Source organism: Semicossyphus pulcher, unplaced genomic scaffold (genome assembly GCF_022749685.1).
Source record: "Semicossyphus pulcher isolate SPU_LCO1_2020_fin unplaced genomic scaffold, fSemPul1.0.p SCAF_9, whole genome shotgun sequence".
NCBI lineage: Eukaryota > Metazoa > Chordata > Actinopteri > Labriformes > Labridae > Semicossyphus > Semicossyphus pulcher.
In genome coordinates, this window is record NW_027211770.1 from 22,482,935 (window position 1) to 22,502,344 (window position 19,410).

Below are 19,410 nucleotides of genomic sequence, written 5' to 3' on the forward strand. Positions count from 1 at the left end.
CTTCAAGCACTTCCAAACACTTTGCTCCAAAGCCCACTAATTTCACTCCACACACATGATTTTACCCTCAAACTTTAGGAAAATTTCTATGTCAGCTCACATAGGACTTTGAAGCAAAATTGACCTATAGTGTTGGTATAAAAAGCCTCCAAACAACAGGAGTGCTGACCAGCTGCCCATCTGCTCCAATGTTAAATAAGACCAGACATTTTTCAAGCAAACCACTTGTGACCACTTTTTAAATCTGCTTCTGTGTTCACATGTTTAGCTCTCCAAACATAAAACACCACATCAACGTGTTGAGCGGACTCTTCTGGTCCAGAAAATATCATTTATGGGTTGACCTTAAAATCAGCACCTTTGACAGCCGATTGTTTTCTAGCTTTTTCTGTCTCTTATCTACTGCCTCAGCTAGCTAAGCTGTTTAATGACTGCTTGTACATCCCTTTGCTGGCCCTTCTCTTTTCCCCAGGAGACCCCAATCACTATAGCAACTGTGTCCGTGCATTTGTGTGTGTTTCTCTTTGGCCTATGACCCTATAATATAGATATTATAAGAGTTTTAAAACAATAACAGCTCCTCTATTTCAGACTGCTGAACAAAAAAATGATATAATACTTTAAAAAAGAGCCACCTTTCTGAACTCCACTGCTCTTTGAAATAATTTCACATAAAGTAGACCCAAATGATGTGCTTTTCTTTTTTTATTTGTCATATTTTCCAGTACAAAAGATGGAACATGAACAGCAAATGGTGTTGAGCTGTTGACTGGACTTGTTGATGGACTTTGACCACTTAGTAGCTGGCCATGGTGCTCTCCAGCCAGTCGTTGAAGATGCAGACCTGGAAATGAAAAAAGAGTTCGAATATGCAAACGGTAAGTATTTTAGTTTCAGCGGGCAGAATAAAGTAGAAACCACATGTTGATTAAACATTTTTTTTTGCGAGTCACCTTGGCGTAGACACCGGGGTGATCCCTCTCGGCACATCCGTAGCCCCAGGACACAACACCCTGCAGCTCACCGTTGCACACGACGGGGCCACCAGAGTCACCCTGAGAACAGAGAGGGAAGGGTGTTAAATGTTAAATAAACCTCAACAAGCAATACCAGACATTTCTCACAATTAACAATCCCATACCTGGCAAGAGTCCTTGCCTCCCTCCAGGTATCCAGCGCAGAACATAGCATCAGTGATCATGCCGGGGTAGGAGTTGTTACAGTCGCTGAAGGACAGGATGGGGATGTTCAGGCACTGCAGCTTGTCGCCGTTAGCAGCTGGAGATCAAGAGAGAAATAAAGACATCAAGCTGGAGCTACACTGCAGGTAAAACATACATGTCGAAAGCACGATGCAGGATTCATTACTCACAGGAGCTCATGGTGTTGCCCCAGCCGGAGACTTTGCACATGGTGCCAGCGGGGGCACAGCTGCTGGGCAGAGCCACAGGCTGCACGTACTGGTTGAGGGTGGCGGGCTTGCTCAGCTTGATCAGCATGATGTCATTGTCGATGTTGTAGGAGCTGTACCTGGGGTGGCGGATGACACGGGAGGAGCTGATGAACTGCTCGGTTCCCTCGTTGACCCTGATGTGGTGCTCTCCAAGACGGACCTCAACACGGCTAAAACATGTGAAAAACTGGAGGTCAGTGAAAAGAAACATAAAATGAATCTGCTTACACCTCAGGAAAACAGGAGGGATTTGCTTACGACTTGTAGCAGTGAGCAGCAGACACAACCCAGTTCTCGTGGACCAGGGAGCCTCCACAGAAGTGGTAGCCAGAGTTCAGAGACACCTGATGGGCCTGGGAGTGGGGAGTGCACTCATACCCTCCGACGATCTTGTCGTCCTCCAAAGCAACTGAAAAATACACAGGAAGTAAATTGTGAAGTGAACATTTTTTTGAATTCATTGATTAGAACAAGTTCACACAAGCAGAAAGACAGATGCTTACAGGCAGCTCCGATGAGCAGAACGAAGACCAGAGACCTCATGGTTGCTGAGTGATCTAGTTGATGAGAGACTTCACCTGGAGCTCTGGTTTATATACGATTGTTCCCCTCATCCTTTTCCGCTGGACACACCCACAAGGTCATTCTGCACCAATCAGGATCATGGAAAAACTATTTTGGGTATCTGAGAAGCAAATATTTGGTTTGCTTGGGGTTGTTTTGACACACTGCATGGGTTATATTATGTTTTTAAATATATATATATATTTTAAGAAGCATGTTTATTGCATTTGTGTCTTTGTTTATATGAAAAAGTAATATTCATACGACTTGAATTTTTTGAGTGCATAATGCCTGTGTGCAAATATGTCGTTGCTTTAATTAGTTTACATGACGCTGTAACTTTTTCTCTCCTAGACGTTTTTTTGCAGACGACACTCCATTTGAATTAATTTTGTATTTATGTTTAGCTCAGGTTGTACCAAAGTTAACCTTGGCATGGAGTTGTGCAGTGAAGACCTGGTTGCAGCTCTGCAGATGGCCGTCTTCACAACCAGAGGTGTTGATTGTGGCTTTCACAGGAAGAGACAGCTATGAGTCAAAACACCAACGAAAAAAAGTTCTTCAGTGAAGTGAGGAGAGACAAACAACACAGAGAGACAAAATCACTGTTACACAACTACTGTGTGAAACTTAAGAATTAAGATCAATGCAAAGAATCTGAACTATGCAAACATTAAGCTTGTTAGGTGTAACAATGCTGTTGCTGTAATTTGACATAATAATTAGCATGGATCACGTAGTGAAAGACTAAGAACAGGTGCATGTGAAATGTCTTTAGACAACCACCTTCAACCAATGCTTGCAGCCTGTGGCTCTACCCACCAGCTGTGCTCAGTCTCTGGCTGGGGCAACACCAGGAGCTCCTGCATGTAGAGAATTATTTGAGACAAAGTTAAGTTAGATCACTGAAACTGATTCTACATGCACATTTGAAAAATGGTTTCCCTAAAATCTCCCACAATCCTTTCCTCCTGCACATTCTGTCCCCATCCCGTCTGATAAAGTCGTATGAGGTGTCTTCCCTGGCATGATTGACAACACCTGTGCTGTTTGTGTATCTCTGTATTTTCTTTCACCATATTTCCACTGACCATACAAATGAGAACTTTTTATTTTTGATTAGTGTTATTGCAATCTAAATACCTTCTCCAACACTTTCTATATACCCACTGAAAAGTGCCTGGTAAATAAATATTCCATAGATAATCATCTGCTTGTGGAGGCAGCCTCAGCCGTCACGTCTGAGTTTGTTGTTCCGGTAACAGATGCTGAGAATCACACAGCTGTGTGTACTGTGTTCACACACATCTAAATATAGAGGGACTTGTGTAGGTCTGTGCAATCTGACCATAGAAACACAAGCAAGCCTTCAAACCCGTTTTTAGTAAGAAGAAGATCTGTGTAAAGTTAAACTCCATATCCTGCTCACAAGCAATAAATCATATTGAAGAGCATACGGTGTATTTTCCATCTTAAGCGCATTTGTGCAGAGTAACCACAGCTGTTAGATCAATGAAGTGGATACAAAAAATATTTCTCTCTAAAATGTTAATATGTGATAAAGACTGCATCAGTTGGGTTTGTGCACCTAAAAACCACACGTGTACAATGTAATTATTCTTGTTGCTTAACAAGTTCTATTAAAAGAATGAATGTTCAACCTCTCTGTTAGTCAAGATTAAAGACACTTTAATGATGAAATAATGAACGCATCTGCAATCTGCTAATCTTATTAGGCAAGTTATATGCACATTTTTAAACTGACAGTAGATCCATATTCATACTCTCCGTACTGACCAACATTTACAATGGAAAATGTTTTTTGTCTTATTCTAAAAATGAATCACATCCCGTGACAGGGATTGGCTCCTCACTGACCAATGATGGCGGCCGAGAGCAGGGTGGCCCTCCTGACTGTGAATATAAACCAGAGCTCCAGGTGAAGTCTCTCATCGACTAGATCACACAGCAACCATGAGGTCTCTGGTCTTCGTTCTGCTCATCGGAGCTGCTTGTGAGTGTGAACTTCTTTACTAGCAGACTTACAGTCTGTTGATCTTTACCCTTTAAGTTTAAGAACTTTGACTAAAATAATAATTGAATCTTTCAAAGGCAGGGTTTTGTGTTTGAGAATGGCTGATTGATCTCTGACCATCCTCAGTACTCAATTGAATAATAAATACTTTGTAGTTTTTTACTAGAAATACAGCAAAGATATCTGTTTTGTTGAAGACTACTTGGAGCAAAAAACTCACCTGTTGCTGATTTGTCCTTGTTTGCAGTTGCCTTGGAGGACGACAAGATCGTCGGAGGGTATGAGTGCACTCCCCACTCCCAGGCCCATCAGGTGTCTCTGAACTCTGGCTACCACTTCTGTGGAGGCTCCCTGGTCCACGAGAACTGGGTTGTGTCTGCTGCTCACTGCTACAAGTCGTAAGCAAATTCCTCCTGTTTTCCTGAGGTGTAAGCAGATTCATTTTGTGTTTCTTTTCACTGACCTCCAGTTTTTCACATGTTTTAGCCGTGTTGAGGTCCGTCTTGGAGAGCACCACATCAGGGTCAACGAGGGAACCGAGCAGTTCATCAGCTCCTCCCGCGTCATCCGCCACCCCAGGTACAGCTCCTACAACATCGACAATGACATCATGCTGATCAAGCTGAGCAAGCCCGCCACCCTCAACCAGTACGTGCAGCCTGTGGCTCTGCCCAGCAGCTGTGCCCCCGCTGGCACCATGTGCAAAGTCTCCGGCTGGGGCAACACCATGAGCTCCTGTGAGTAATGAACCCTGCATCGTGCTTTCGACATGTATGTTTTACCTGCAGTGTAGCTCCAGCTTGATGTCTTTATTTGTCTCTTGATCTCCAGCTGCTAACGGCGACAAGCTGCAGTGCCTGAACATCCCCATCCTGTCCTTCAGCGACTGTAACAACTCCTACCCCGGCATGATCACCGATGCTATGTTCTGCGCTGGATACCTGGAGGGAGGCAAGGACTCTTGCCAGGTATGGGATTGTAAATTGTGAGAAATGTCTGGTATTGCTTGTTGAGGTTTATTTAACATTTAACACCCTTCCCTCTCTGTTCTCAGGGTGACTCTGGTGGCCCCGTCGTGTGCAACGGTGAGCTGCAGGGTGTTGTGTCCTGGGGCTACGGATGTGCCGAGAGGGATCACCCCGGTGTCTACGCCAAGGTGACTCGCAAAAAATAATGTTTAATCAACATGTGGTTTCTACTTTATTCTGCCCGCTGAAACTAAAATACTTACCGTTTGCATATTCTAACTCTTTTTTCATTTCCAGGTCTGCATCTTCAACGACTGGCTGGAGAGCACCATGGCCAGCTACTAAGTGGTCAAAGTCCATCAACAAGTCCAGTCAACAGCTCAACACCATTTGCTGTTCATGTTCCATCTTTTGTACTGGAAAATATGACAAATAAAAAAACAAAAGCACATCATTTGGGTCTACTTTATGTGAAATTATTTCAAAGAGCAGTGAAGTTCAGAAAGGTGGCTCTTTTTTCAAGTATTATATCATTTTTTTGTTCAGCAGTCTGAAATAGAGGAGCTGTTACTGTTTTAAAACTCTTATAATATCTATATTATAGGGTCATAGGCCAAAGAGAAACACACACACACACACACACACACACACACACACACACACACACACACACACAAATGCACGGACACAGTTGCTATAGTGATTGGGGTCTCCTGGGGAAAAGAGAAGGGCCAGCAAAGGGATGTACAAGCAGTCATTAAACAGCTTAGCTAGCTAAGGTCAACCCATAAATGATATTTCCTGGACCAGAAGAGTCTGCTCAACACGTTGATGTGGTGTTTTATGTTTGGAGAGCTAAACATGTGAACACAGAAGCAGATTTAAAAAGTGGTCACAAGTGGTTGGCTTGAAAAATGTCTGGTCTTATTTAACATTGGAGCAGATGGGCAGCTGGTCAGCACTCCTGTTGTTTGGAGGCTTTTTATACCAACACTATAAGTCCATTTTGCTTCAAAGTCCTATGTGAGCTGACAGAGAGATTTTCCTAGAATTTGAGGGTAAAATCATGTGTGTGGATTGAAATTAGTGGGCTTTGGAGCAAAGTGTTTGGAAGTACCTGAAGATATTTCAAAGCTCCTCTCCACTCTAGCGATGACATCATCCACTCTAAACACGAACATTCCACACAACACACGCTCACTGTAAGCCCTGAAACCGTCTGAAATGTGCTTAAAACATAAAATGCAATTTTGTGAAAACCGTGCTAGCAATGAAAATGCCTCTTTATGACAATAAAGTCCCGAGTCTTGTGACCCATTTAATCTTTAAATGATCTTTCTATGATGAAGTTTGGACAAGCTGTATGGCCCCAAAGATTGGTGGGTTTGAGCTTTGATTTTGTCAATCTCTCATTCATTTCTGTGGGAAATGTTTCGCAACTCTTTGCAATTGTTGCTGAAACTGCATTTAAAAAAAGGAGTGGAAATATTGTGAAAAAAAGGTATATTTGCAGACTGTTAAATTAAACTCCATATACTGCTTAAAGGAAGCAAATCATATGTTAGAGCTCATCATATATTTTCCATCTAAACCACATTTCTGCAGAGCAACCACAGCTGTTAGAAAAATGAAGTGTATATGAAAAATTCTCTCTGAAATGTTATTAAGTGTTATACTGGATAAAGACTGCATCAGCTGCGTGTATGCACCCAAAAACTACACATAAGTAAAATGTAATTATTCTTGTTTCTTAAAAACCTTTATGAAAAGAAGAAATGTTCATCCTCTCTGTTAGTCAAGATTAAAGACACTTTAATGATAAAACAGTAAATGTGTCTGTGAGTGTTAATCTCACGAGGCAAGTCTTGTGTAGAGGTTTAAATAACACATTTTCTATATATTATGGATCATAGAGGAAATCATTTTACTTTTAGTGTAATAAATGAAAAAAGTACATAATGGATCTATAGGCTCTATATTTATACTCTCGGTACTGACTAAACCAGTTACTTCTTTAAAGAAAAGTGTTTCTTATCTTATTCTAGAGATGAATCACCTAAAGCCTAACGTCCGTGACAGGGATTGGCTCCTCACTGACCAATGACCGCGGCGGAGAGCAGGGCGGCCCTCCTGACTGTGAATATAAACCAGAGCTCCAGGTGAAGTCTCTCATCGACTAGATCACACAGCAACCATGAGGTCTCTGGTCTTCGTTCTGCTCATCGGAGCTGCTTGTGAGTGTGAACTTCTTTACTAACAGACTAACAGTCTGTTGATCTTCACCCTTTAAGTTTAAGAACTTTGACTAAAATAATAACTGAATCTTTCAAAGGCAGGGTTTTGTGTTTGAGAATGGCTGATTGATCTCTGACCATCCTCAGTAGTCACCTGAATAATGCATACTTTGTAGTTTTTTACTTGAAGCAAAAACTCACCTGTTGCTGATTTGTCCTTGTTTGCAGTTGCCTTGGAGGACGACAAGATCGTCGGAGGGTATGAGTGCACTCCCCACTCCCAGCCCCATCAGGTGTCTCTGAACTCTGGCTACCACTTCTGTGGAGGCTCCCTGGTCAGCCAGAACTGGGTTGTGTCTGCTGCTCACTGCTACAAGTCGTAAGCAAATTCCTCCTGTTTTCCTGAGGTGTAAGCAGATTCATTTTGTGTTTCTTTTCACTGACCTCCAGTTTTTCACATGTTTTAGCCGTGTTGAGGTCCGTCTTGGAGAGCACCACATCAGGGTCAACGAGGGAACCGAGCAGTTCATCAGCTCCTCCCGCGTCATCCGCCACCCCAGGTACAGCTCCTACAACATCGACAATGACATCATGCTGATCAAGCTGAGCAAGCCCGCCACCCTCAACCAGTACGTGCAGCCTGTGGCTCTGCCCAGCAGCTGTGCCCCCGCTGGCACCATGTGCAAAGTCTCCGGCTGGGGCAACACCATGAGCTCCTGTGAGTAATGAATCCTGCATCATGCTTTCCACATGTATGTTTTACCTGCAGTGTAGCTCCAGCTTGATGTCTTTATTTCTCTCTTGATCTCCAGCTGCTAACGGTGACAAGCTGCAGTGCCTGAACATCCCCATCCTGTCCTTCAGCGACTGTAACAACTCCTACCCCGGCATGATCACCGATGCTATGTTCTGCGCTGGATACCTGGAGGGAGGCAAGGACTCTTGCCAGGTATGGGATTGTAAATTGTGAGAAATGTCTGGTATTGCTTGTTGAGGTTTATTTAACATTTAACACCCTTCCCTCTCTGTTCTCAGGGTGACTCTGGTGGCCCCGTCGTGTGCAACGGTGAGCTGCAGGGTGTTGTGTCCTGGGGCTACGGATGTGCCGAGAGGGACCACCCCGGTGTCTACGCCAAGGTGACTCGCAAAAAAAATGTTTAATCAACATGTGGTTTCTACTTTATTCTGTCTGATTAAACTAAAATACTTACCGTTTGCATATTCTAACTCTTTTTTCATTTCCAGGTCTGCATCTTCAACGACTGGCTGGAGAGCACCATGGCCAGCTACTAAGTGGTCGAAGTCCATCAACAAGTCAAGTCAACAGCTCAACACCATTTGCTGTTCATGTTCCATCTTTTGTACTGGAAAATATGACAAATAAAAAAACAAAAGCACATCATTTGGGTCTACTTTATGTGAAATTATTTCAAAGAGCAGTGAAGTTCAGAAAGGTGGCTCTTTTTTAAAGTATTATATCATTTTTTTGTTCAGCAGTCTGAAATAGAGGAGCTGTTATTGTTTTAAAACTCTTATAATATCTATATTATAGGGTCATAGGCCAAAGAGAAACACACACAAATGCACGGACACAGTTGCTATAGTGATTGGGGTCTCCTGGGGAAAAGAGAAGGGCCAGCAAAGGGATGTACAAGCAGTCATTAAACAGCTTAGCTAGCTGAGGCAGTAGATCAGAGACAGAAAAAGCTAGAAAACAATCGGCTGTCAAAGGTGCTGATTTTAAGGTCAACCCATAAATGATATTTTCTGGACCAGAAGAGTCCGCTCAACACGTTGATGTGGTGTTTTATGTTTGGAGAGCTAAACATGTGAACACAGAAGCAGATTTAAAAAGTGGTCACAAGTGGTTTGCTTGAAAAATGTCTGGTCTTATTTAACATTGGAGCAGATGGGCAGCTGGTCAGCACTCCTGTTGTTTGAAGGCTTTTTATACCAACACTATAAGTCCATTTTGCTTCAAAGTCCTATGTGAGCTGACAGAGAAATTTTCCTAAAGTTTGAGGGTAAAATCATGTGTGTGGATTGAAATTAGTGGGCTTTGGAGCAAAGTGTTTGGAAGTGCTTGAAGATATTTCAAAGCTCCTCTCCACTCTAGCGATGACATCATCCACTCAAACACGAACATTCCACACAACACACGCTCACTGTAAGCCCTGAAACCGTCTGAAATGTGCTTAAAACATAAAATGCAATTTTGTGAAAACCGTGCTAGCAATGAAAATGCCTCTTTATGACAATAAAGTCCCGAGTCTTGTGACTCATTTAATCTTTAAATGATCTTTCTATGATGAAGTTTGGACAAGCTCTATGGCCCCAAAGATTGGTGGGTTTGAGCTTTGATTTTGTCAATCTCTCATTCATTTCTGTGGGAAATGTTTCGCAACTCTTTGCAATTGTTGCTGAAACTGCATTTAAAAAAAGTAATGGAAATATTGTGAAAAAAAAAGTATATTTGCAGACTGTTTAATTAAACTCCATATACTGCTTAAAAGCGATAAATCATATTTTAGAGCTCATCATATATTTTCCATCTAAACCAGATTCCTGCAGAGCAACCACAGATGTTAGAAAAAATGAAGTGTATATAAAAAATTCTCTCTGAAATGTTATTAAGTGTTATATTGGATAAAGACTGCATCAGCTGCGTGTATGCACCCAAAAACTACACATAAGTAAAATGTAATTATTCTTGTTTCTTAAAAACCTTTATGAAAAGAAGAAATGTTCATCCTCTCTGTTAGTCAAGATTAAAGACACTTTAATGATAAAACAGTAAATGTGTCTGTGAGTGTTAATCTCACGAGGCAAGTCTTGTGTAGAGGTTTAAATAACACATTTTCTATATATTATGGATCATAGAGGAAATCATTTTACTTTTAGTGTAATAAATGAAAAAAGTACATAATGGATCTATAGGCTCTATATTTATACTCTCCGTACTGACTAAACCAGTTACTTCTTTAAAGAAAAGTGTTTCTTATCTTATTCTAGAGATGAATCACCTAAAGCCTAACGTCCGTGACAGGGATTGGCTCCTCACTGACCAATGACCGCGGCGGAGAGCAGGGCGGCCCTCCTGACTGTGAATATAAACCAGAGCTCCAGGTGAAGTCTCTCATCGACTAGATCACACAGCAACCATGAGGTCTCTGGTCTTCGTTCTGCTCATCGGAGCTGCTTGTGAGTGTGAACTTCTTTACTAGCAGACTAACAGTCAGTTGATCTTCGCCCTTTAAGTTTAAGAACTTTGACTAAAATAATAAGTGAATCTTTCAAAAGCAGGGTTTTGTGTTTGAGAATGGCTGATTGATCTCTGACCATCCTCAGTAGTCACCTGAATAATGCATACTTTGTAGTTTTTACTTGAAGCAAAAACTCACCTGTTGCTGATTCGTCCTTGTTTGCAGTTGCTTTGGAGGACGACAAGATCGTCGGAGGGTATGAGTGCACTCCCCACTCCCAGCCCCATCAGGTGTCTCTGAACTCTGGCTACCACTTCTGTGGAGGCTCCCTGGTCAGCCAGAACTGGGTTGTGTCTGCTGCTCACTGCTACAAGTCGTAAGCAAATTCCTCCTGTTTTCCTGAGGTGTAAGCAGATTCATTTTGTGTTTCTTTTCACTGACCTCCAGTTTTTCACATGTTTTAGCCGTGTTGAGGTCCGTCTTGGAGAGCACCACATCAGGGTCAACGAGGGAACCGAGCAGTTCATCAGCTCCTCCCGCGTCATCCGCCACCCCAGGTACAGCTCCTACAACATCGACAATGACATCATGCTGATCAAGCTGAGCAAGCCCGCCACCCTCAACCAGAACGTGCAGCCTGTGGCTCTGCCCAGCAGCTGTGCCCCCGCTGGTACCATGTGCAAAGTCTCCGGCTGGGGCAACACCATGAGCTCCTGTGAGTAATGAACCCTGCATCGTGCTTTCGACATGTATGTTTTACCTGCAGTGTAGCTCCAGCTTGATGTCTTTATTTCTCTCTTGATCTCCAGCTGCTAACGGCGACAAGCTGCAGTGCCTGAACATCCCCATCCTGTCCTTCAGCGACTGTAACAACTCCTACCCCGGCATGATCACTGATGCTATGTTCTGCGCTGGATACCTGGAGGGAGGCAAGGACTCTTGCCAGGTATGGGATTGTAAATTGTGAGAAATGTCTGGTATTGCTTGTTGAGGTTTATTTAACATTTAACACCCTTCCCTCTCTGTTCTCAGGGTGACTCTGGTGGCCCCGTTGTGTGCAACGGTGAGCTGCAGGGTGTTGTGTCCTGGGGCTACGGATGTGCCGAGAGGGATCACCCCGGTGTCTACGCCAAGGTGACTCGCAAAAAATAATGTTTAATCAACATGTGGTTTCTACTTTATTCTGTCTGCTTAAACTAAAATACTTACCGTTTGCATATTCTAACTCTTTTTTCATTTCCAGGTCTGCATCTTCAACGACTGGCTGGAGAGCACCATGGCCAGCTACTAAGTGGTCAAAGTCCATCAACAAGTCCAGTCAACAGCTCAACACCATTTGCTGTTCATGTTCCATCTTTTGTACTGGAAAATATGACAAATAAAAAAACAAAAGCACATCATTTGGGTCTACTTTATGTGAAATTATTTCAAAGAGCAGTGGAGTTCAGAAAGGTGTCTCTTTTTAAAAAATATTATTAGATATTATCATGACTGGGTTCCTAGGTGCAGAAGGGACAGAAGAAGGTTAATACAAGCAGTCTTTGAAATAGAGGAGCTGTTACACGGTAGCCATAGTGATTGGGGTCTCCTGGGGAAAAGAGAAGGGCCAGGAGAGGGATATACATGCAGATCTGAGAGGAAAAAGCTAGACAAAACACAGCCTTTAAAAGTGCTCATTTAAATTTTTTCCAGACTAGAAGCGTCTGCTGAACGCAACGATGTGGTTTTTATGTATGTAGTGCTAAAAATGTGAACACAGAAGCAGATTTAAAAAGTGCTACCAAGTGGTTTGCTGGAGAATTTTTTGGTCACATTTATCATTGGAGCAGATGGGCAGCTGGTCAGCACTCCAGTTGATTGGAAGGTTTTTATGTCAACACTATAAGTCCATTTTGTTTCAAAATCCAGTGTGAGCTAACAGATGAATTTTCCCACAATTTGAGGGTAAAATCGTGTGTGTGAAGTGAAAATTGTGGGCTGCAGAGCAAAATGTTTGGAAGTTTTTGAAGATATTTTAAAGCCCCTCTCCACTCTAGCGATGACATCACCCACTCTAAACACGAACATCACGTTCAATACTCGCTCTTGGTAAGCCCTGAAACATCTGAATTTCAACAAAACGTGAACTGCGATCTTGTGAAAGCCATTTACACAGAAGCTGTTTACCTCCTCTGCTGCCCATTAAAGGCAGAGCAATTTTGCAGCAGTGGAATCAATGTATTTAAATGTTTTTCAAGCAAATACTTTGACAATGATAAGCTTTCTCTGTCTCTCTCTGTATGTCTGTCTCTCTGTTTCTTCATGTTCAACCTACTCCCCCTTTAAGCTATATTTTTCTTCATGCTTTAATCCACAGAAATTATTACAATTCTAAAATCTTTCAAAGACATTAATGTTCTGGTACCTTCTTTACAATTATATATTTTAAACTCCACAACAAACGTGTTTAGTGCATTTCAGCTTCAAGGTTGTTGAGCAGGGCAGTCAATCATTTTAACAGCTTCAAGCTGTTTATTTTATTGTCCAACATTTTCAGCCGTGTGTTTGTTACATTTAGAAATTGATAAATTCCAGCTTTCAGCATTCCCACGTGTTTTGTGCAAAGAAAAGCAGTTTTTCTAGGTATTGTCGTCCTCTTATTATGTCTGTTAAAGACGAATTGTACTCCCTATACAGCAATGTTCCAAAGCAACCTTTCCTCCTTGAAAGTATAAAGTGAAAGTGTCTATATCCCAATAAATGTTTAAACTAAATAAAACGAAATAATGTTGCTTTTCTGGGGTCGTGTGGAAAGAATAATTCACACTTTGTTGATTTTCCTTCTTACAGCTTCATAGAGAACATAGGTTCAATGCCAATCCCCAATTCCCTTCCCAGCAGCATTTCAATTCTGAATTATAAAAGGATATGCAAAAGGGAGTTTAAATGTTACTTTTGGTCATTCATTTACTAATTGCTCTTCCTGTCGTTTTCCATTCTGTCATCTCATCTCTTTCTGTATCTTGTTTCAAATATCTGGAGAGGCCAGCGGGTGCATTGCAATTCTTTGTGTCTGCACAGAACAGATGGGAGATATTTCTTTGCAACTATCTATTGATTGATTTCTGCTTGCCTGTTACATGCTGCAAAATAAAACAAGACATGTGCCATCCCTTCTGAATAACGGACTGCTGATGGCTGATTTTCAACCCACAGCTTTAACTAACCTTTTAGGTGCGAGAAAACAAGGCAATTATGTCAGGCGTGACATTTCTTTTCTTGTTAAAGAGTAACAGTAATTGCAGTCTTTTTTGAGGATCGTAATCTTCACCATAATTCCTGGTGACGATAGTTTAAAGTAATGATTAGTTTTCTACTAAATGTCAGGTGACTAAATCGCACAGAATGAATCCCTCAGCAAACAATCAAAAAAGTAATTTTCGTTTTTGCTTTCAGATTGGATATAAAATGATATATTAAAAGAGTCAGGAGTTGGGAGGTCTCTGGTTTGAAAGTCCTGCTCGAATGTCTGCAACTTCCTTCTACACAACTTCAGTGCTATAAAACCGACAGGAAGACCCTCTGCGGTATTTCTCTGCTACCAAACTTGTGAAAGAAAATGACTCATAGCCAAGCCTCAGCTCTGAATCGAACTCATTGGACGAATTTACATGGAAGTATAATTCTCCTTATTGTCGTTGCATACTGACATTGATAAATGTGCTGTTGTAACATCTGTGCTCTTCCCTTCCAGGTGTTTAAAGCAGTCTGTGCTAAATAATAAAAAAGCAGAATTATAAAGCAGAATTCCTCCAACAAGGAAACTGTACGACTAACAGAACCTTATTAAACACCATTCATGCAGCTTTGAATTCGAACACCAATGCTATTCACCTGTCAAACATAGCGTTTGTTTAACACACTCAAATATCTCTTTTGTAGTGTAGAGTGGTAGCTTGCAAAGCATTCACAGAAGCTTCCCCAACACTGTCGTTATGTTTCTCAGTTTGCTCACAAGCTCATGCAATTGTATGATTTTTTATAGTGCACATTAGCTGTAATTGAGTGAATGAATTAAAGTATTCAGTGAACAGTGATATAGGTTCCGCTGGCAGCAGACGCAGCTCTACAGTGTTGTCAACAATAATAAACACACTGATGCATCACAAAATGGTAGATTTTATTGATTGTACCCAGACTAAACACATCGTTCTTCCTCTCTCTCTCTCTCTCTCCGGCTGCTTCTCTTTCTGACATCACCCACCTACATCTCCTGTCTCCTTCAATTTCACTCTCTCTCTCTCTGGCTTCCCCTCTGTCATGTCGTTCTGTGATGGGAGATCACAGTCTAGCTGTAGCTGTTGAGAGTATCTTTGATCCAGGGCATCAGAGAACAGACTTTGGTGTAAACGCCCGGGTAGTTGGGCTGAGCGCAGCCCATCCCCCAAGAGACAATACCATGCAGCTCCCCATTACACACCAGAGGACCACCAGAGTCACCCTGAGCAGGCAGGAGGAAGAGGAAGAAGACAGGAGGTTACTCCTTCCATTATCTAATCCCATTAAATGTTTTTTACACATTCACAGACAATCAAGCTTTATTTTATGTGCTGTGCAATGGTGTGAAAGTACCTGACAAGCGTCTTTGCCTCCCTCCAGGTATCCGGCGCACACCATGCGGTCGGTGATCTGGCCAGGATAGGAGCCTTCACAGTCCTTGTCAGACATGATGGGGACTTGTACGCACTGAAGGTTGAAGGGGTTGAACACTGCAGATAAGAGCAAGAAAGACAGATAATGAGGGAATAGTTGTGTTAATATTTTTATTTTTTTGCTTGTGGCATGCAGCTTTAACCTTTAACCTTTAAATGCACGTTTAGGACCCTTTTTACCGGCTTCACTTTTATAAAAAAACGTAGCTAAAACAATTTAAAGAGGGTTAGCTAAAATGCTATACTAGCTTACATAAAGCTGCTAAAATCTGCGAGCCCCAGTCCTCATTTTGGCAGTATAGTTTAGTCAATATAGTCTGCTAGAAGTTAGATATTAAGTCTTTTGTGTAACACTAAAAACTAGCCTGTATAATAACCTTAAAATTTTTTGCACTCATAAAAGTTAGTTTTAATACTTTTTACAGAGTTTCTCCGAGATAACAAACTACCAATTTATATCTTTTGGGATTTTCCTTTATTAGAACAAAGTTGATAAAAGCTTAAACAAAATCTTGCGCATATGATTTATATAAAACAACAAAATTAAGAACACAAAAGAATTAAATTGTTGTTTTCAAACGTTTAAATTATTTTGAATGTCTAGTTCAGGTGCAGCTCACCTTCGTCGGCGTAGATGTTCCCCCACCCGGACACGGTGCACATGTCCCCAGCTTTGGGGCAGGCGCTGGGCAGGGAGACGGGCTTGACGTACTCGTTCACGGTGACCTTGTGGGCCAGCTTCAGAAGCATGATGTCGTAGTCCAGGGTCTGGTAGTCGTAACTCTGATGCCAGTAGATGGCATCGACAGACATGTACTGCTCTGTGCCCTCATCCATCCAGATGTGGTGGTCACCGAGGACGGCAATCTGCGTATAGGGGCTGAAATAGAGACAGAGAATTATATAATCACAAGAATCGTATAAATACAGTTCATGTAGAAACGTTTTAATAAGTAATACAGACTTCTGCCAGCAGTGGGCAGCAGATACGATCCACTGGTCGTTGATGAGGGAGCCGCCGCAGTAGTGGTAGCCGATATTGATAGACACCTGCCAGGGTTGACCGTGTCTGGCACACTCGTAGCCACCCACGATCTTGTCATCTGCTGTTGGGGCTGCAGCTATGAGGTGAAGGAAATACAAATTTGTGATAACTGTTTTTTTGTTGCCCTAAATGAGTATGATACATACTGCTGATTTGCTTTACCTGCAGCACACACGAGTGCGAGAACAATCAGGCCAATCATCTTGAGGCTGACTCAAGCCCTCCTACGACTAGACTGGATGTGAGCGATCAGACACTCCCTGAATTTATACCTTTCTCTTCTGTGTCTTTCCACGCACACCCTCCTACTCCACAACCCCCAAACCTCCACCCACCCATTCGAATCTCTGTCCACTCCTCCTATGCCCTGAAAAACAACCTTATCTTTTTTTGTGCCACGTTCATTCTTTGAAGTTAATAAGTGAGCCACATCTTACACATTGTTGGCCTTGGGGGTGTTGTGTGTGTTCTGTTTTTGACGGATTATTTGGTAGGTTTTCTGCACCTATCACCTTAATAAATGTGTCTTTTGTTTTCAAGGGTAACACACGTGTTAGTGTGTTTTCAGCAGACACTGCAGATATTGTAGCCAGCTGTTTTGTGCAGTAACATAAAACAGACTAATTTCACCTCACAGCGTAAAGACGATCGAATGCTATCTGACACAGCAAAAGAAAAACAGGCTCCAGCTCGTTGCTTTTTTTCTGCCTCTGGGACCACAGATGATTTCTTTCTCACCTATCTTGGCTTTCTTTCAAGGGCATCCAAAAGTGGAGCTCTTAAACAGCGTATTTATTTTTTCTTTAATGGAAATTCACTTCATGACTGCCAATGGAGTCTTTGGTGGAAAAAAAAGCCCCCTTTTTTATATTGACCCAAGCCTTAAAGTAGGTTATATAAGTTTTCTCCTCGAGAGACCCTTGAGGGAAACAGGTGTTGAATGTGTCGAGACCTTGATCCACAGTTGTATGTAAGGGGCACAGATGATAAAACCACAGGGGGTTGTGCTACGATGGGGCAGAAGTGGGCAAAAATAGGAGCACGATAAGAGAGGAGATTGGGGTTACCACATGGCGCCAAGTGGTAAGAACAGAGTGTGAGGACACAGGTGGGGTCAACAGAGAGAGGCAGGAGAGGAGGGAGGGAATGAGGCGAGGCAGGGGGGGTGGTGGGGTATAAATATGAGCCGGTGAGTGTCCAGGTGTCTTCTGATCATTCACCTGACACCATGAGACTGTTGGCTCTGCTGCTGATGGTGGGAGCTGCTGGTAAAGACAGAAATACACACACGCACGAGGATACAGACACACTCACACACGTAAAAGGATGAAAGGTTTTGGTTAAAGAAAACTTATGTGTTGTGTGTGTGTGTGTGTGTGTGTAGTGGCAGTTCCCAGAGAAGATGGTAGGATCATTGGCGGACATGAGTGTGAGCCTAACTCTCGTCCATTCATGGCCTCCCTCAACTATGGTTACCACTTCTGCGGTGGGGTGCTCATCAACAAACAGTGGGTGCTCTCCGTCGCCCACTGCTGGTACAAGTAAGTATGCATCGGCTGAGAAAATGTGGCTTTCAAATATTATATATGCATTATCCTCTCTTGTTGCCATGTTTCATTTTCCACCCACAAGTCTGGATTTATTTGTATGCATTAGACTTCCTTTGGGGATGAAAATACATAAAACATCAGTAGGTAGAGGACTTGTGGTTTTCAATCTATGACAATATGGGGAGGACATCCGTTACATCAAAAAAATAAAGGTTGTGCAGTCTTTGCAAAATAGAGGAAAGATGTAGATTAAGACAAAAAGAACTGAAATACTAAAAGCTTCAACAATTTTCGAGTATATTTCACCTCCTTTCTCAGTCCCTATTACATGCAGATCATGCTGGGAGAACACGACTTGCGAATCTCTGAGGGCACCGAGCAGCTCATGAAGACTGACACCATCATCTGGCACCCAAGGTGAGTAGGATATGAACCATCATGTGTGAAAATCCCTCTCATTCATTCAAACACTATTCCATATTTCCTTTGTGCGCAGTTATGACTACCAGACTCTGGATTACGACATAATGTTGATCAAGCTCTTCCACCCAGTGGAGGTGACTGACGCAGTCGCACCCATCCCATTGCCCACAGGGTGCCCAATGGGGGGACTGCCCTGCTCTGTGTCCGGCTGGGGGAACATGGCCATGGGAGATGAGGGTGGGTTGACTGAAGTGTTTTAAATTTCAAGCGCTGCAAGCAGCAGTTTTTTAATGCCTCTGTGTCATTGTACGTGGGCCTCCACTGGAGGGCGTCAGTGTTGTCAAAAAGGTTTCAATCCTACACATAGCAGCTTTAAGGGCACACATGAATGAAGGCAGTAAAGTGACCAACGCCTGCTGTGGGGAAAATCTTGTCTGATTTGGCACACATTGAAATCAGTTTGCTGACATGCTTGTCATTGGAAGCAAAGGTTTTAATGTTTAAAGTTCCTGTGAGGAGTTGTTTGCATGTTATAGGACCAAAAATTATATTGATGCCTCTATATGACCTATAAGAGCAGACAGACAACCAGCAGCAAGATTGATTCTCTTAACTCTCCACTCTTTAAATCACATGTTCCTATAACTATCTCCGTGTGTTACAGTGTTCATGCCCTTCAGACTGCAGTGCCTGGATGTGCCCATAGTGGATGACGCTGACTGTGAGAACGCCTATCCTGGTATGATCACACGCAGGATGGTGTGTGCCGGATACATGGACGGAGGCAGAGACGCATGCAATGTGAGTTTTACAGTAAAAGACAGCTCTGTATGTATGCGAGAGTGATACCTGCTCACCCTCTCTCTCTCTCTGTGTTTCAGGGTGACTCCGGCAGCCCTCTGGTGTGTCTTGGAGAGGTCTACGGCCTGGTGTCGTGGGGTCAGGGATGCGCTTTGCCCAACTACCCCGGAGTCTACGTCAAAGTGTGCGAGTTCTTGTACTGGATCGAAGACGTTCTGGCAGACAATCCCTAAATAAATGACCCATTTTTCACTTGATTTTTCCCTCACTCTTCACCCTGTACTCTCTACATCACCACTCTCTTCTCTTAAAGCCCTGACTTTAATTTCTCTCTCTCTCTCTGGTGTCTCCTCTGAGGTGTTCTCAACACACATGTCCCAGAATGAAGAAAAGTAAATAAAAACACTTGGTAGACATTCACCTTTTGTTTTTCACACTTTCAC

At 42.6% G+C, this 19,410-nt stretch overlaps 5 protein-coding genes across 5 annotated transcripts; 4 read left to right on the forward strand and 1 right to left on the reverse strand.

Annotated features, from left to right (window-relative positions):
- Nucleotides 1-796: 796 nt before the first annotated feature.
- LOC138584204 (uncharacterized) lies at nucleotides 797-16,395 on the reverse strand. The gene is made up of 16 exons (XM_069656380.1): nucleotides 16,356-16,395; nucleotides 16,113-16,269; nucleotides 15,769-16,028; nucleotides 15,069-15,205; nucleotides 14,790-14,937; nucleotides 7,699-7,823; nucleotides 7,456-7,586; nucleotides 6,138-6,187; nucleotides 4,516-4,640; nucleotides 4,273-4,403; nucleotides 2,840-2,880; nucleotides 1,712-1,862; nucleotides 1,373-1,623; nucleotides 1,142-1,278; nucleotides 954-1,055; nucleotides 797-844 (listed from the first exon to the last, which is right to left on the reverse strand). The coding sequence occupies exons 1-16, from the start codon at nucleotides 16,393-16,395 to the stop codon at nucleotides 797-799; spliced, it is 2,034 nt and encodes a 677-aa protein (XP_069512481.1).
- LOC138583800 (trypsin-1) lies at nucleotides 3,992-5,465 on the forward strand. The gene is made up of 6 exons (XM_069655801.1): nucleotides 3,992-4,031; nucleotides 4,300-4,450; nucleotides 4,539-4,789; nucleotides 4,884-5,020; nucleotides 5,107-5,208; nucleotides 5,318-5,465. Exons 1-6 carry the CDS (start codon nucleotides 3,992-3,994, stop codon nucleotides 5,363-5,365), a joined length of 729 nt encoding a protein of 242 aa, XP_069511902.1. The 3' UTR covers nucleotides 5,366-5,465.
- On the forward strand, nucleotides 7,203-8,640 carry LOC138583804 (trypsin-1-like). Its single transcript, XM_069655806.1, has 6 exons — nucleotides 7,203-7,254; nucleotides 7,483-7,633; nucleotides 7,722-7,972; nucleotides 8,067-8,203; nucleotides 8,290-8,391; nucleotides 8,500-8,640. Exons 1-6 carry the CDS (start codon nucleotides 7,215-7,217, stop codon nucleotides 8,545-8,547), a joined length of 729 nt encoding a protein of 242 aa, XP_069511907.1. The 5' UTR covers nucleotides 7,203-7,214; the 3' UTR covers nucleotides 8,548-8,640.
- On the forward strand, nucleotides 10,404-11,848 carry LOC138583801 (trypsin-1-like). The gene is made up of 6 exons (XM_069655803.1): nucleotides 10,404-10,455; nucleotides 10,683-10,833; nucleotides 10,922-11,172; nucleotides 11,267-11,403; nucleotides 11,490-11,591; nucleotides 11,701-11,848. Exons 1-6 carry the CDS (start codon nucleotides 10,416-10,418, stop codon nucleotides 11,746-11,748), a joined length of 729 nt encoding a protein of 242 aa, XP_069511904.1. The 5' UTR covers nucleotides 10,404-10,415; the 3' UTR covers nucleotides 11,749-11,848.
- Nucleotides 16,396-17,406: 1,011 nt separating the features above from the next.
- On the forward strand, nucleotides 17,407-19,355 carry LOC138583803 (trypsin-like). Its single transcript, XM_069655805.1, has 6 exons — nucleotides 17,407-17,461; nucleotides 17,578-17,734; nucleotides 18,062-18,160; nucleotides 18,240-18,403; nucleotides 18,831-18,967; nucleotides 19,048-19,355. Exons 1-6 carry the CDS (start codon nucleotides 17,422-17,424, stop codon nucleotides 19,198-19,200), a joined length of 750 nt encoding a protein of 249 aa, XP_069511906.1. The 5' UTR covers nucleotides 17,407-17,421; the 3' UTR covers nucleotides 19,201-19,355.
- Nucleotides 19,356-19,410: the final 55 nt, after the last annotated feature.